Source organism: Bufo gargarizans, chromosome 1 (genome assembly GCF_014858855.1).
Source record: "Bufo gargarizans isolate SCDJY-AF-19 chromosome 1, ASM1485885v1, whole genome shotgun sequence".
NCBI classification, from domain to species: domain Eukaryota; kingdom Metazoa; phylum Chordata; class Amphibia; order Anura; family Bufonidae; genus Bufo; species Bufo gargarizans.
The window spans coordinates 719,601,300-719,615,418 of NC_058080.1; the positions used below are offsets into that span (position 1 = coordinate 719,601,300).

The window sequence follows — 14,119 nt, forward strand, 5'->3', positions numbered from 1 at the left end:
ATATCCTTTTATTGCCTTCACAGAGTGTGATGCCCCCCTCACGGCAAGGTGATCCCTTGGTTTCCCTACACAGTACGGTGCTCCTTTAGTACCCCTGACATAGTGTGATGCCTCCTTAGTGCCTCCCCACACAGTAGGATCATCCCTTAAGTGCCCCCAACACAGAATGAGGCCCCCTTAAATGGCCCCAGAAAAAGTGATGTCCTTAAAGTGTCCCCTCATATAGTATCATGTACCCTTAAATACTCCCCTCACGGAGTGATGCCCCCTTAAGTGGCTTCCATCCAGTATGATGTCTCTTTATGACAGAGTATGATATCCCCTTAAGTAACCCCTACACAGTATTATGCCCCCTTAAGTGCTGCCACATAGTATGATGTCCCCTTCAGTGGCCCACCATGCAGAGTGATGAGCTCTGACGCTCCCATCATGGATTACACCCGCACACAGTAATGCTCCCTCATAGTTATGCCCCCTTTCGTGGCCCCCTCACAGGGATATGCCCCCATTGTCTTATAGGTTCGGGTCCCACCGCTGGGACCCGCACCTACACCGAGAACAGAGCCTCAAAAGTTGTGCACTGCCACCACTCCCATTCATTTCTATGGGGCCGACGGAAATGGCAGAGCCAGAGCTCTGCTATTTTTGGCGGCCCCATAGAAATGAATGGAGGGCGGCTGTGCATGCGCAGTATGCCATCCACAATTTTCGGGCTCTGTTCTCAGTGTAGGTGCAGGTCCCAGTGGTGGGAAACGAACCTATCAGACATTGGGGGCATATGCCCCATTGTCTGAGATGAGAAAACCCCTTTAAAGATGAAACTTGCAGGGGTCCGGACAATTGGCAATTGTGTTGCGTAAGTACCCCTGATATATACCAGGGATGGCCAACCTGAGGCTCTCCAGCTGTTGAAAAACTACAACTCCCAGCATGCCCACACTGCCTACAGCTATTAGCCTACAGCATGGCATGGTGGGAGTTGTAGTTTTGCAACAGCTGGAGAGCCTCAGGTTGGCCATCCCTGATATATACCATAATAGAAAATACAACAGATAATACAAACCACAGCATGTAATATATCACATAATATTCAGTACAAAACACAATATATAACACAAAATAGAACACAAAACACGACATATAATGCAAAACACAGAATATTATATAAAGCAGCGTATAATATAAAACACAACGTATAAAACACACCATATAATACAGACTATAATAGAAAACACAGCGGATAATGCAAACCACAGCATGACGCAAAACACAACATCTAACAGAAAATACAAAACACAACATATAATAGAAAACATATATAATAGAAAGCTCATCTCAACATCTTTATTTGAAGTTTTTATTGTGAATGTCAAAATATTCTACAAACTAAAGAGATGAATTTGTCAGTGGTGCTAAAATATAATTATGTCACTGGAAGACCCTTCCTGGACCGGTATGTACACATCAGGCAAGTATGTCCGTGCTCTGGAAAAACGGAGTCGTAAGTTTATGACTAGGAAACACATCATGTACACAAAATATCGTTTACAGAAATAATATATCAGGCATCTGGTACAATCAAATGTGGGACAAAACTGCTCCTCTCCTCTGGACTCTCAGCTCTGTGCGTTCTCCTTCATCATCTGGTAGAGGTAATCCAACACCTGGAAAGATATGAACAGCTATGAGCAGTGGTCCACCAACCAAAGAGGTGGACCCTGTGGTGAGCGAGGGCCTGGTACTGAACTACTTCCCTGACTACCCAGGTGAAGATCACCAAATACAGCTACCACTAAGTACACTACTAGCTGTCTACATCCAAGAGCGAAGAGCTCCCCCTATTGGTAGCTGCTGACAGTAGAGTTTTATTACTTAATTTTACCATGGCAAGAAAGAAGTAATTTTCATACATTTGTTCTGTGCCTTGTTTTACCATTTTTAGTCGTGGGGATCTGCAAACACCTTTTTAATGGAAAAAATGGGCAGTTATATGTAGTAAATCTGGCCATAGCCCTACCTTTTTTTTTTTGTTTTCATACATTTTAGTATGTGCCTTCTGATATTATGAATTTAAAGGGGTTTTCCTCATAAATATTTATCATCTACCCATTGGATAGACAATGCATGTGAGATTAGTGGGTGTCTGGTTTCAATATCTGCCATGGATTTGCTTGGAGCAATCTATGCCAAAACCTCATATATCTTTTAGTTGACCATGTTAGAGGGATGAGGAGAGGACTTAAGACGCCTGTTCTAAGGATCAATGGGTCCCAGCAGTCAGACCTCTAGCAATGTCTTAATTATTTTTTGTATAATCTACTTTAACGATGGAGCTGCATAGATTTGAATGAGAGCTTGCTTCAAAGGTCTACAGTTACCAGTGGGAGTCTATACTTTTGCTACATTAGTTCAGGTATATTATGACAATGCACAGCTTGTGTGGCATGCTGGATCTTGTAGTTGTTTCCTACAGCCGAAGAACCACTAGTTACAAATAACTGCTGTCATATAAAGTGTGTGGTCCTCATGAATTCATAGCTGCTTGTTAATCTGTCACTATGAATAAGTCATGCTTCAAGGGGTTGTCTCATCTCTCCATTACTAAGGCGAGATGAGACACAGTCCCGACCAACTCCCGGCCGGGAAAGAGTAGAGCACGCCAACGCTCTGCTGTTTCAGTAGCTCTCATTGCGGTGCTCAGAAACTCAGAAACAGCAAAGCTGTCCATAGCTCTATGCATGGCAATGAGAGATACTGAAACAGCAGAGCACTGGAGCACTCTGCGGTTTCCTGGCTGGTAGGTGGTCGGGACTGTGTCTCATCTCACCTTAGTAACAGCGAGATGATACAACCCCTTTGAGTTGTAGAAGCATAATATACTGTAATAAAAATCACATGCTCTAGTCTTCTAGTAAGACTAAGGAAAAGGTAAACATGTTTAATAAAGTATTAATGAAAATATTAAAAGTTCAAAACCCTCTTTTTCCCATTTATCATATTGTTTTAATTCATAGATTGGAGAATAAAATAGGCTTTACAAGGCTAAGTGATTAAAATATTTAGTGTTATAAAATGTATTAAAGACATTAAAGTTACAAAAATTACAACCAAATCCCATACAGAGTAAAATCAGGTAACAATTAATCACCTGGCCTTTAACAACAATGGGTTGAGCTCCTGATGTCACGCTACCAAAATAGTAAATGGCCAACACCCCATGGTAATATAGAGAGATAGTCAGATGACACCATCTTTCCCGCTTGATGCCATCAGTGGAGCTCCCCCCATTGTTGATACATTCAAGGTGATTGATTGTTACCTACTTTTACTGTGTATGTGATTTTTTTTATAACTTCTTTAACGTTAAAGGGGTTGTGTCACTTCAGCAAATAGCATTAAAGACAGTAAACGGGTTGTCTCACTTCAGCAAGAGGAATGTATTTTTCAGAGACAACCCCTTTAATGTCTTTAATATATTTTATCATGCTTAGTAAATATTTTTATTCACTTAGCATTATTAAGCCTATTTTATTCTGAAATCTTTGAATTCACAATTTAAAAAACCTCATATAAAATGGAAATTTTTAAACTGTTACAAAATCATGTTATTTACCTCAGACAGTAAACGCCATGAAAAAAAAAACCAGAAAGCCAAAATTAAATACAAACTTATCATAAAGTTGTATGTTTCCAAAGTGGTGCAAAAACCTATAGCTAACCCTTAAAAAAAATTGAAGAATAAAAACATTATGGATGTCAGAATATGTCACCCCAATTTTTTTTAAAGAATATTAAATAAAACTACTAAAACAAAACACTAAACTATATAAATTTGGTATTGCCAAAATTCTACTGACCCACAGATTAAAGTTAACATAGTGGTTAACTTACAACATAGCGAATGCCATACAAACCAAACCCAAGAAACAATGGAGGAATTGTGGGGTTTCTTCAGTTACACCCTACAAATAATGTTTTCGCAACATTAAATAGTCATTAAAACAATACAGCTCGTCTTGCATAAAACAAGCCTTTATGTGGCTATGTTGATGGAAAAATGAAAATAAATTATGATCTTGAATGGCATGGATGAAAAAATAAATACAAATAAACTAAAAATGACTATGGTGGGAAGGGGTTAAAGGACCAACATCTACCTTACTGTGTGACACCATCATAAGAAGGTGGCATTAGACAAGCACTCACCTCTTTATAGTTGTTGTTGTTGTCCTCAGAGTCCCAGAATTTCCTGTTATATAACTTTGTATCTCTCATGGACTGGGAATTTCTGATGTCACTGGTCTCCAACATCTTCAATAAGCTAAGAAGAGCATCTTTCCATTGTTGAGATCCTTCCACGGACTTATCGCCATCCATATACCCAGCGATGGAGGACCTGTCCCCTCCATCATACATATAAGGATATTCTTCTATACTCTTTTTACCCATTAAATGGCCTTGAGGAAACAGAAGATCAGAAGACAGTTAAACACAATGACAAACAGGAGCATAAAGTCACCCTAATCATTGAGAACCACTGACCTGATCATGCAATACAATATTGCTCTTCAACTATGAATTCTACAGAACTTATAAGGGCCACTGTGGTAGAAGTCCACAAACAGAGGCCACAGTTATTATCCAGGACTAACTGAGTCCAGTCCCGAGTTTAATGAAGGGCTGACCACACATGGTTTTATCTACAGTGACATCAGCTGACAGACCTGATAGTAGATGACCCTAAAATGGCTTATCCCAATAATGTAGTGAAGTCCTGTAAGTGTCTAATTTTTTGTGTGTTTAATTTCCTCAACATTTTCAATATCTCTGCTTTTAGTCGGTGAATTAACATACTCTTGTTTAAATCTAGAGGCTGAAACCTATATAGATCCCACAGCTGAGGATTTGATACAATTGTATCCAGATAGACAATTTTCTGAGCTAAACAGTCTGGGCTAAAGTATGATACAACTGTTTTTGAGAAGATAGATAGACAGTCATAGGTCAGTACTGACTACCTTCTTTGTAGATCACCCAGTAGACGATTATCAATTTAAATATATACAAAGATTTCTTGAATAGTGATTCCAAGTGTACATTACACTTCAAGTGCAAAATGAATTGATATAATAATGTGTGAGTATTAGAGATGAGCCATTCAATGCTTAACAAATTGGATCTGTTAAGAATTTCACAAAAATAAGTCCTTCAAACGAATCGGAAGATTTCAGACAGTGGCGGGGTAAACAACAGGAAGTAAGAAGATGGAAGATCACATGACCCTGGGAAGGAGGAGGGGGAGAAGGCTTGCCCTGATTGGCTCAGAGGCTGACAGCCTGATCAGCCAATCAGGGGGCAGTATTCAGGTACTTCTGCTAAGAATGAACCAGACGCCATTCACTATTCAGCTGTGGTTGTGACTGTGTATAACAAAAAACTATTACAGACACAAGCTAGTTATTAAGGGCATTATAGGGAGATAATTGGAGATATAACTGGTTAGATTTCAGAGTTTTATCATTGAAAGCTTAGTATAGAGAGTGAGGGACTTTCATACAACTTGCTGGCAAGTTCTGGATCACAGAATCGTGCAAGAAACTAATATTTTTTCTGTCTAAACAACCAGCTTATTTTGTAAAAAAAAGTTTCTACAGTTCATAAGCTTATTTCCAGCACCCTAACAGCATATATTCTTCCCCATTGTTGTAATTGCTGAGGAATTGCCCTTTTTTCACTAAAAATCCTACAGTTCATTATTAGTGAATGCATACCATGCTGCAATTTACAGCATTTTTTATACCAGTTACCATGTTTTGCTGCAATAATAACATTCATATACCAGTTAACCGTTAATGTATTATATTGCATCAGGATACCTGTATCATTACTGAACACATTGTACTGTAACAACTACATTAATACAGCAGTTTCATTTCATTGTATTACCATTTTAGATTGTCAACACCAGTGTGCAGTGTGTTTGTAAAAAGGGAGGTGCATTTAATTCAAATTTTGCCTCTGTCTTTAAATAAAAGAAAACACACCTGAAATTTTGCCAGTACCATTTAATAATCTGTAAAACAAACCCTTGAATTTCCATTTATAAATTACATTTTTAACATAAATATAAAATGTCTGGTAAATGGAAGAGTGGAAAACAAACGAACCATGCCTCATCATCTGAGAGTTAGAGTGTGAGTAGTAGTGAAAGCAGCAGTAGCAGCACCAGCCATCCAGCCAGTAGTAGTAGTAGGCCACAGTTCTCCCTGGCTTCCAATAGGCGCCACATTATTATTGAGGAGAAAGAGGATAAGATTGAGGACTGGATGGCTCGCTCCTCCTCTCAGTCACAGCAGGATCTGAATATCACTTCTTAGTCTGAGCGTCTTTGAGCCAGGAGTCACACCATTCCTCCTGCTCCCTCTCCTCCTTGCAGCCCCCGAGAAGCCATTTAGCTGCATCCTCTCTTCACTGTCCCCTCCTAATGGGGTGCCTTCACACTATGTGAGAACAGAGTTTGGACTGCCATGAGGAGGAAGTTCGGGGTAGGTGGGGGAACCCATGCATAGCTCGGTTGGCGGTGGCAATAGTGGCACTTATAACCTTTGTGGTGGTGGCTTTAGGGACAGTGACACTTGGGACAAATACAGAGCAAGAAATCAGAAGGGGACCAAGGAGTCCACAATGACATATCACAGTCTGATAAAAGTGGCAAGGAGGGTGAGGACTATGACAATGATTGTGTGTTAGACAGGACCTGGGAGCCAGATCAGGGTTCTGAGGAGGAGGTGACTTCAGAGGAGGAGAGTGGTGGCCGCTGCAGCAATAGGGAGCAAAGGCAATGTTCAATCAGAACCTCCAAAAAAACTGCTAGGGCCAGTTCTGTATCTATTATGGTCATCTCGGGAACTGGTTATGCCGCTAATACTGTGGGCAAAGGCTCAGTGGCAGTTTTTCTCCCCAGTGTCAGAAGACAAAAGCATTGCCATGTGCGATATCTGCAGGATTAAAATAAGTCGTAGGCATTCAAACACAAATGTAGGCATCACAGCTCAATTGCAGCACATGAAGCGGCATCACTAGATCCCGTGTGAAAAGCAGAACAAAAGCGTCCTCCTCCAGGGCCGGCAAACTGGCCCCGATCCTCTAAGGGGCCCCCTGCTTTAGTCTTGCAGATGATTGAACAGTGGGGACTTCGCCGGCTTAGGAAGAGTCAGTGTTATGAACATGAAAGGGGTATTCCCAAGCATGGTCATTATGCCTGGGGACACCCTGTGTTTATAAGTCTAACTTAGACTCTATTTTTGAAATGTTTCTATGGGGATTTGAACTCACAACCATTGACATTAAAGGCAAGAACATTAACCACTGGGCTATAGAGCTCAAGGATAAGTCCGCTGTATAATACAAGAGAAAATTCTATGAGGTTTTTAGCACAAGAGAAACTTCAATGAGGTTTTTCAGCAAATATTTAGCATTGAGCTCTATAGCCCAGTGGTTAAGGTTTTTACCTTTAATGTAGATGGTTGTGAGTTTGAATTCCCACAGAAACATTTTAAAAATAGAGGCTAAATAAAACTTAAATACACAGGGTGTCCCCAACAGTAAAAAGTCAGATTTTATTGAGAAATAAAATGGAGCAAAACGTAAGATATGATCAAATAACACCCGTATTAACCCACACCAACCTTTTTAACTTGTGTAACCAGTATTTTTGTTGGGAAAGGTGGCAACCCTAATAGCACCCCGCTTAGGACGTCCATAGGCCCCTTCCCTGCAGCAAGCTAAGCCTCATCAGGACTCACTTCGTAAAAAAATATTTTTTTCTTTTCATCACAATATTCTGACCCTCATAACTTTTTTATAGTTATGTCTACGGAGATGTGTGGGAAGGCTTCTGTTGTTGACAATACCATTTTGGTGTGTGTATGGCTTGATCACTTTTTACAAAATTTTCTTGGAAGATAAAGTGCTGAAAAAATGCGAATCGGCCTTTTAAAAAAAAAATTCTGTTACGCCATTCACCATATGGGCTAACTTTTGATTTTGCCCAGGGCCCTATCTGCGGAAGCCAGACGACATCCATGTGCAGTACAGTGTTCTTGTCATCATCATCATCACCAGCTACTTCCAGGGGCGGACTGACAACTCATGGGGCCCCCGGGCAATAGTAGATTATGGGGCCCCTGTGTCCCCACCCACCATCAAGCCACACCCACACACAGCCCCACCCACATATCGCACCGCCCACATCACCTACACTTGGTACAGAAGGGAGAAGTTTTCTGAAAACAATGGGAGACTTGTTGTAGTCAGTTAAAGAGGACCCTTCATGGGTCTGGACTTTGTTAACTATTTAGCAGGACATGTAGAGCGGTGCCCAGGGATGTCCCTGCACTTACTATTATATATGGTTGCCGTTCCGTTCGCCCGCTGTGGCCCCCGTTACCGTCTGCCGCGCTGTATGCTAATTACTACTATCTTTGCACAAGGGAGGAGACATCAGCTTCTGTCCCTGGGCGTTCCTTCTCACTGGCTGTAGCGCTGTCCAATCGCAGCGCACAACATCACAGCCAGGGAGAAGGAACGCCCAGGGACAGAAGCTGATGTCTCCTCCCTTGTGCAAAGATAGTAGTAATTAGCATACAGCGCGGCAGACGGTAACGGGGGCCACAGCGGGCGAACGGAGTAGCAAACAGATATAATAGTAAGTGCAGGGACATCCCTGGGCACCGCTCTACATGTCCTGCTAAATAGTTAACAAAGTCCGGACCCATGAAAGGTCCTCTTTAACTGACTACAACAATTCTCCCATTGTTTTCAGAAAACTTGCATTCTTCAAAACAGCCACTAGAGGGAAGCAGAGTTCAAACACTCTAGTAAGTTTCTACAAAAGGCGTCAAGGCCACAGATCATGTCCTCCTCTGGACTGCCGCAGCAGCCCTATTTCAAAGATGGAAATCTGGCGCTGCTGCTCTTCAAAATGTCTGTAGCCCCAGCCTGACCTGTGGCCATTAACTACAGTATAGAACATGTCACCCAATATATGGGGCTTGTGTCCTTGTGATTTCATCTGTGCATTGAAGCAGTAACTATGCTAGGGTAATACATATCCACCTGTGCCATCGCCTGTCCAGGGGCATGGTCAGCGGCTGCGGCTCAGCGCTCATGTATTGTGACTATTGTCACACACACCATGGTGACCTTCACCAGGGTGTGTGTATGACAATACATGAGCGCTGACCATGCCCCTCGGACAGAAGATGGCACCGGTGGATATGTATTATCCTATGTAGTATTAACATAACAGTTACTGCTTCAATGCACAGATGAAATCACAAGGACACAAGCCTCATATATCGGGTGATAACATGTCCGTTTTGATTTTGAATAATTTAATTCATTTTTACTAAGTATCACTCTAGTACTCACTCTCACACAGTACTACTAGCGTTGGCGTAATGGCGTTGCAAACTTACGTAGTAGCAGGCCGGCTAGATGGCACCTGCTCCTCCCACGGCCAGGCCTGACTGCTGCGCCTGCACTACTTTGATAGTGACTCGTCGCGTCATGGGTTAGTAGTACATAGTAGACCTGGCGGGGCAGCTGCCCTGCGGACGGCGCACTGCAGGAGCCTCTCACGGGGGCGGGTAAGCCCCCTAGTGGCCGCGGGCCCTCGGTCCATGACCGAGTGCCCGAATGGTCAGTCCACCCCTAGCTACTTCTTATCCTGCTCAGACTCCTCCCGTTCCCACTTTGCTCCATCTTCAGCCACCATTAATGGAATGTGTGGCCAGGAAACAACTTTACCCACCCAGCAAGCCAATAGTGTGCAAGCTTAACTTCCACCTGGCCATGTTGCTGCCGGTGCAGTCGCTGCTACACCACTTAGTGAATTCTGCTGCCTTTAGAAAGCTGATGGTGTGCGCTCAGTTTCACTGAAAGATAAATAGCCGCCTTTATTTCTAAAAAAAAAGGCATCCCTGCCTTGTACTGTCAACTGAAACATGTCCACTCCTTTCAAATCTCACTGTGCTACAAGATGCATGCCTACATGGACAGCTGGTGCAGCTATCATTGCCAGAGACTGTAAATGTCTTTCATGGCCGACCGAGTCAATGTTTTTCATGGCAGTGGTGATGCAGCACCACAGCAACAAGGCCAGGTCCTATTGACATCTCCTCGTTTGTATCTGCCTGATTCCTACACCAGGTGCTTATTCGCCTCCTCCACATCCTCCACAGTGGACATCCTCCCATCCCCAAGATCAGCAGGGCAGAGTGTTGCTCCCACTCTCCCTACCTCCTATCACATGTTTAAAGTGAAGCATTGTCATGCCGTCTTAGAGGTGATCGGCCTGGGCGAGAGTAGCCACACAGCCGATCACTTACTGAAGTGCCTCAAGCAGCAAACATTCTGCTGACTGTCTCCCTGCCAACTCCAACTGGGCAAAGTGGTCAGAGACAATGGCAGGAACATCATGGCTGCACTGCACATGGGGGAAATAACATTTGGTGGTGGATGGAGGAGCAGGAGGTTGATGATGATAATGATGACACTGGCTTTGAGGACCAATCATCTCAGTGGGGTCAGAGTCGGCACGCTGGGGAGCATGGCAAGCTTTGTGCTTGCTTGCTTACGCACTGACAGGCGTATCATTCACATGAAGCAATTTGATGATTACTGGAAAGCTGTGCTTTTAGACCCTAGCTATCAATGCAAAATCGGGGAAATATTTTCCTGTTGCCGAAAGGAAGGCAAAATTGTTGTACTATCAAGATAAACTGTGTACGCAGCTTGCTGTGGCTTTCATCGAGCCTGACGCCTGTGTGTATGACCGGGAGGCCCCTCTCCGCCCCCTGAGGAGTCACTTACCTCCCGCCATCTCCGCTACCACAAGCAGCAGAAGCTGCAGCAGCCAGTTCAGTATCATCAACTTGGTGGAGCAGTTTTTTCATGTTTCTTCTGACATTAACGTGTGTGTATAAATAGGGGCAGGGATCTTCCCCCATTAAGACATCATTTTTGTACGCTGTTTTTTCCCAATATAAAAAAGCATGAGAGATGTGCCGGCTCGGTATGTTTTTTAACACGCGGTTCAATAACGTAGTCAAATATGCGTTTACCCAAAGCTATGTATGTCAGTGTCACTCAGACATCATTTACTTCTGCTGTCATTGCATTCAAGACCTTGGGGAGGGGGAAGGGGAGAAAAAGCAAAAATAAATGTAAAAAGAGAGAACGAAAAGTCCTAGGAGACCTCAGAGTGTAATACGAGAATTTTCAGGCCAATCAGAGCACATTTGATTCATGTAGAATTGATTCTGCCACAAATCAATTTAAAAAAATTGATGTATCGTACACAAAACAAATAAAATTGTTTGATAATCTCTAATGTATATCTTATCTTATATCTATCTATCTATCTACCTATCTAATTGTTCCTTTGTTATCCAGCGAGTATTTATATTCTGTAAATCTGCAACAAATTGAATTTGCTCAAACTTTGCTAAAAATGTGTCGTGGTTGCAGAGTGTATTATCTTTATTCTTCAGCAGGTAATATTATATATGAAGCTTTGTATTATGACAATTTCTCACACAGATCAATTAAGAGGCTATAAAATACAGATGACGGTCATTGGAGTCATTAACTTCAAACATAATAAGGACTAATTTGTTTGTAATTGGTGAGATTGTGCTCTTAATAGACACATAGTAAATACTGTAAAGCTACTTGAAGTTATTTCCTCTTGTCAGAAATGTGAAGATTTTTCTGCATTACATTTTCACCTCTTTAACAGTCACTGCAGGATCATTTATCAGAGTCCTAAAACGAGTTAATAATTTACCAATGTTATATTTATTTTATCTATCTTGTATGAATTATGAATGTATCTACATCTATCTATATCTATTTTATTATCTATCTATCTCGATCTATCTATCTATCTATATCTATCTAATATGGATCTATCTACCTTAAATATATCTATATATATATCTTTCTAGAGATAGAGTTATACTATCTATATACTTTATAGCCTCATATACTATGTAGCCTTATCTATCTACCCTAAATGTATCTATATATCTATCATTCTATAGATGGATTTATATCTATATACTATGTTGCCTTTATACCAGTAGCCTTGATACTATGTTGTTTTTATACCATGTAGCCTCTTATACCATGTAGCATTTTATACTATGTAGCTTTTGTACTATGTAACCTGTTATACTATGTAACCTGTTATACTGTGTAGCCTCATATACTCTGTAGCATTTTATACTATGTACCCTTTTGACTTTGTAGCCTTTATACTATGTAACCTGTTATACTATGTAGCATTTTATACTATGTAGCCTTTGTACGATGTAGCCTTTATACTATTTAGCTTTTTATACTATGTAGCCTTTATACAATGTAGTCTATCATACTATGTAGCCTCATATACTGTGCAGTCTTTCATACTATGTAGCCGCATATACTATGTATCTTTTTTACTTTGTAGTCTTTACACTATGTAGCCTTTTATACTATGTAGCCTATTATACTATATAGTCTATTATACTATATAGTCTATTATACTTTGCAGCTTTTTATACTATGTAGCCTATTATACTATATAGTCTATTATACTTTGCAGCTTTTTATACTATGTAGCCTATTATACTATATAGTCTATTATACTTTGCAGCCTTTTATACTATGTAGCCTTTTATTAAACCTGTGGCTCCCCCGCAGCTGTACTCCAGGTCTGACAGGGGATGCAGAGCATTGCACTTACAGAGCACCTGAAGAGTCACAAAGTTACAACCCTACATCATCTACTATAGTACCTGTTGGTAAATCTGAATTGCCTTAGTGCATGTGAAGGCAGCCACGTCTCAGACAATATTTCTTGTGTGAGTTTGAGTAGGCTAAATATGCTCAGGGTTTCATATACATTATGAAAGTTTGGTGTACTTACCTACAGCCCAGTGGCTGCCCCGGGTGTATATTTTGGAGAGAGGAGCTGTGTCCTGGTGCTGCTGGGATGGAGCTGCCTGGGAATGAACTTTGAATAGGACCAAAGTGCAGAGAATGAGGGAGAAGAGGGTGCGGTATCTCCAGAAGATCAATGCTCCTTCCATTGCTTTCTATAATAAAGGAGATGTCCTGGGTGCTGAAACTGAGATCTAAACCTGTTTATGGTGCTGAAGCTGAGATTGAAGCTGTCCTGGGTGCTGAAGCTGAGTCTGGAGCTGTCTAGGGTGCTAGAGCTGAAATGGAGCTGTCCAAGGTGACTGAAGCAGAGAGCTGTCCCTATTTGTGGTGCTGCACTGTCAACTCTCCTGTCTCCCCTGGAATCCTGCCTCTTCTAGTATCACAGAGCAGCATTTATAAGTGAAGAAGGAAGGTCTGGTGTCAGGATTTATCAGCCTAGCACCTCCTCCACACTAGCTCCGCACTGACCCCAACCAACAACTGACCCGGTGTAAGTGAGTCATATATGCCAATACCACCTGTGCTCCGTGTCACTCAAATATTATTACTATTTGTTTCCAATAATAAATCTTCATGTTCCTGATGTTTCCCTTACTGGTTGTAATCTAAGTCCTGACACCTTTCACCAAATGTTCATTACATATATAAAAAAAAGGGGTGTTTGGTCTCCACAGTTGCAGGACTTATGAATGGATTGTTATAAAGTAGTACCTCCCGGATGACACCACGTAGATAGATGGCATTTTTTAATTGAGTTAGCTTAGCTGAGTCAATGGAACCCTAGCCTAGGCTTTATCTCTGGATGCACATCCTTCATTCTGGGTTTTGTCTGTAGAAAATGTCAAACATGTCAATATCTCCACAATGTAATATAACCTAAATGAATGTGGAGTGAGGAGGTTGTGACCTGGAGGGAGGGTTGGCAAGATTCTGCTAAATTGTGCTACGTTGGGGTCATTGGTGTTTCTCCTGACCTGTGGGCTACCAAAACATGGCCGTCATGCAAACGCTTCAATCTACAGAGGAGAATTTTGATGAACCCAGAGGAGGTTGCAAACATGAGGGCAATTCCTGGTAGGTTTAGACCCTAAAAATGCCTAAAAAAAGTATCTTATAACACAATAGTCTT

The 14,119-nt window shown here is 41.6% G+C and overlaps 1 protein-coding gene across 1 annotated transcript; it reads right to left on the minus strand.

Moving 5' to 3' along the window:
- Positions 1-1,616: 1,616 nt before the first annotated feature.
- Positions 1,617-13,136, minus strand: LOC122937386 (gastrin releasing peptide). The gene is made up of 3 exons (XM_044292657.1): positions 12,974-13,136; positions 4,207-4,457; positions 1,617-1,664 (listed from the first exon to the last, which is right to left on the minus strand). The coding sequence occupies exons 1-3, from the start codon at positions 13,134-13,136 to the stop codon at positions 1,617-1,619; spliced, it is 462 nt and encodes a 153-aa protein (XP_044148592.1).
- Between the last annotated feature and the right edge of the window lie 983 nt (positions 13,137-14,119).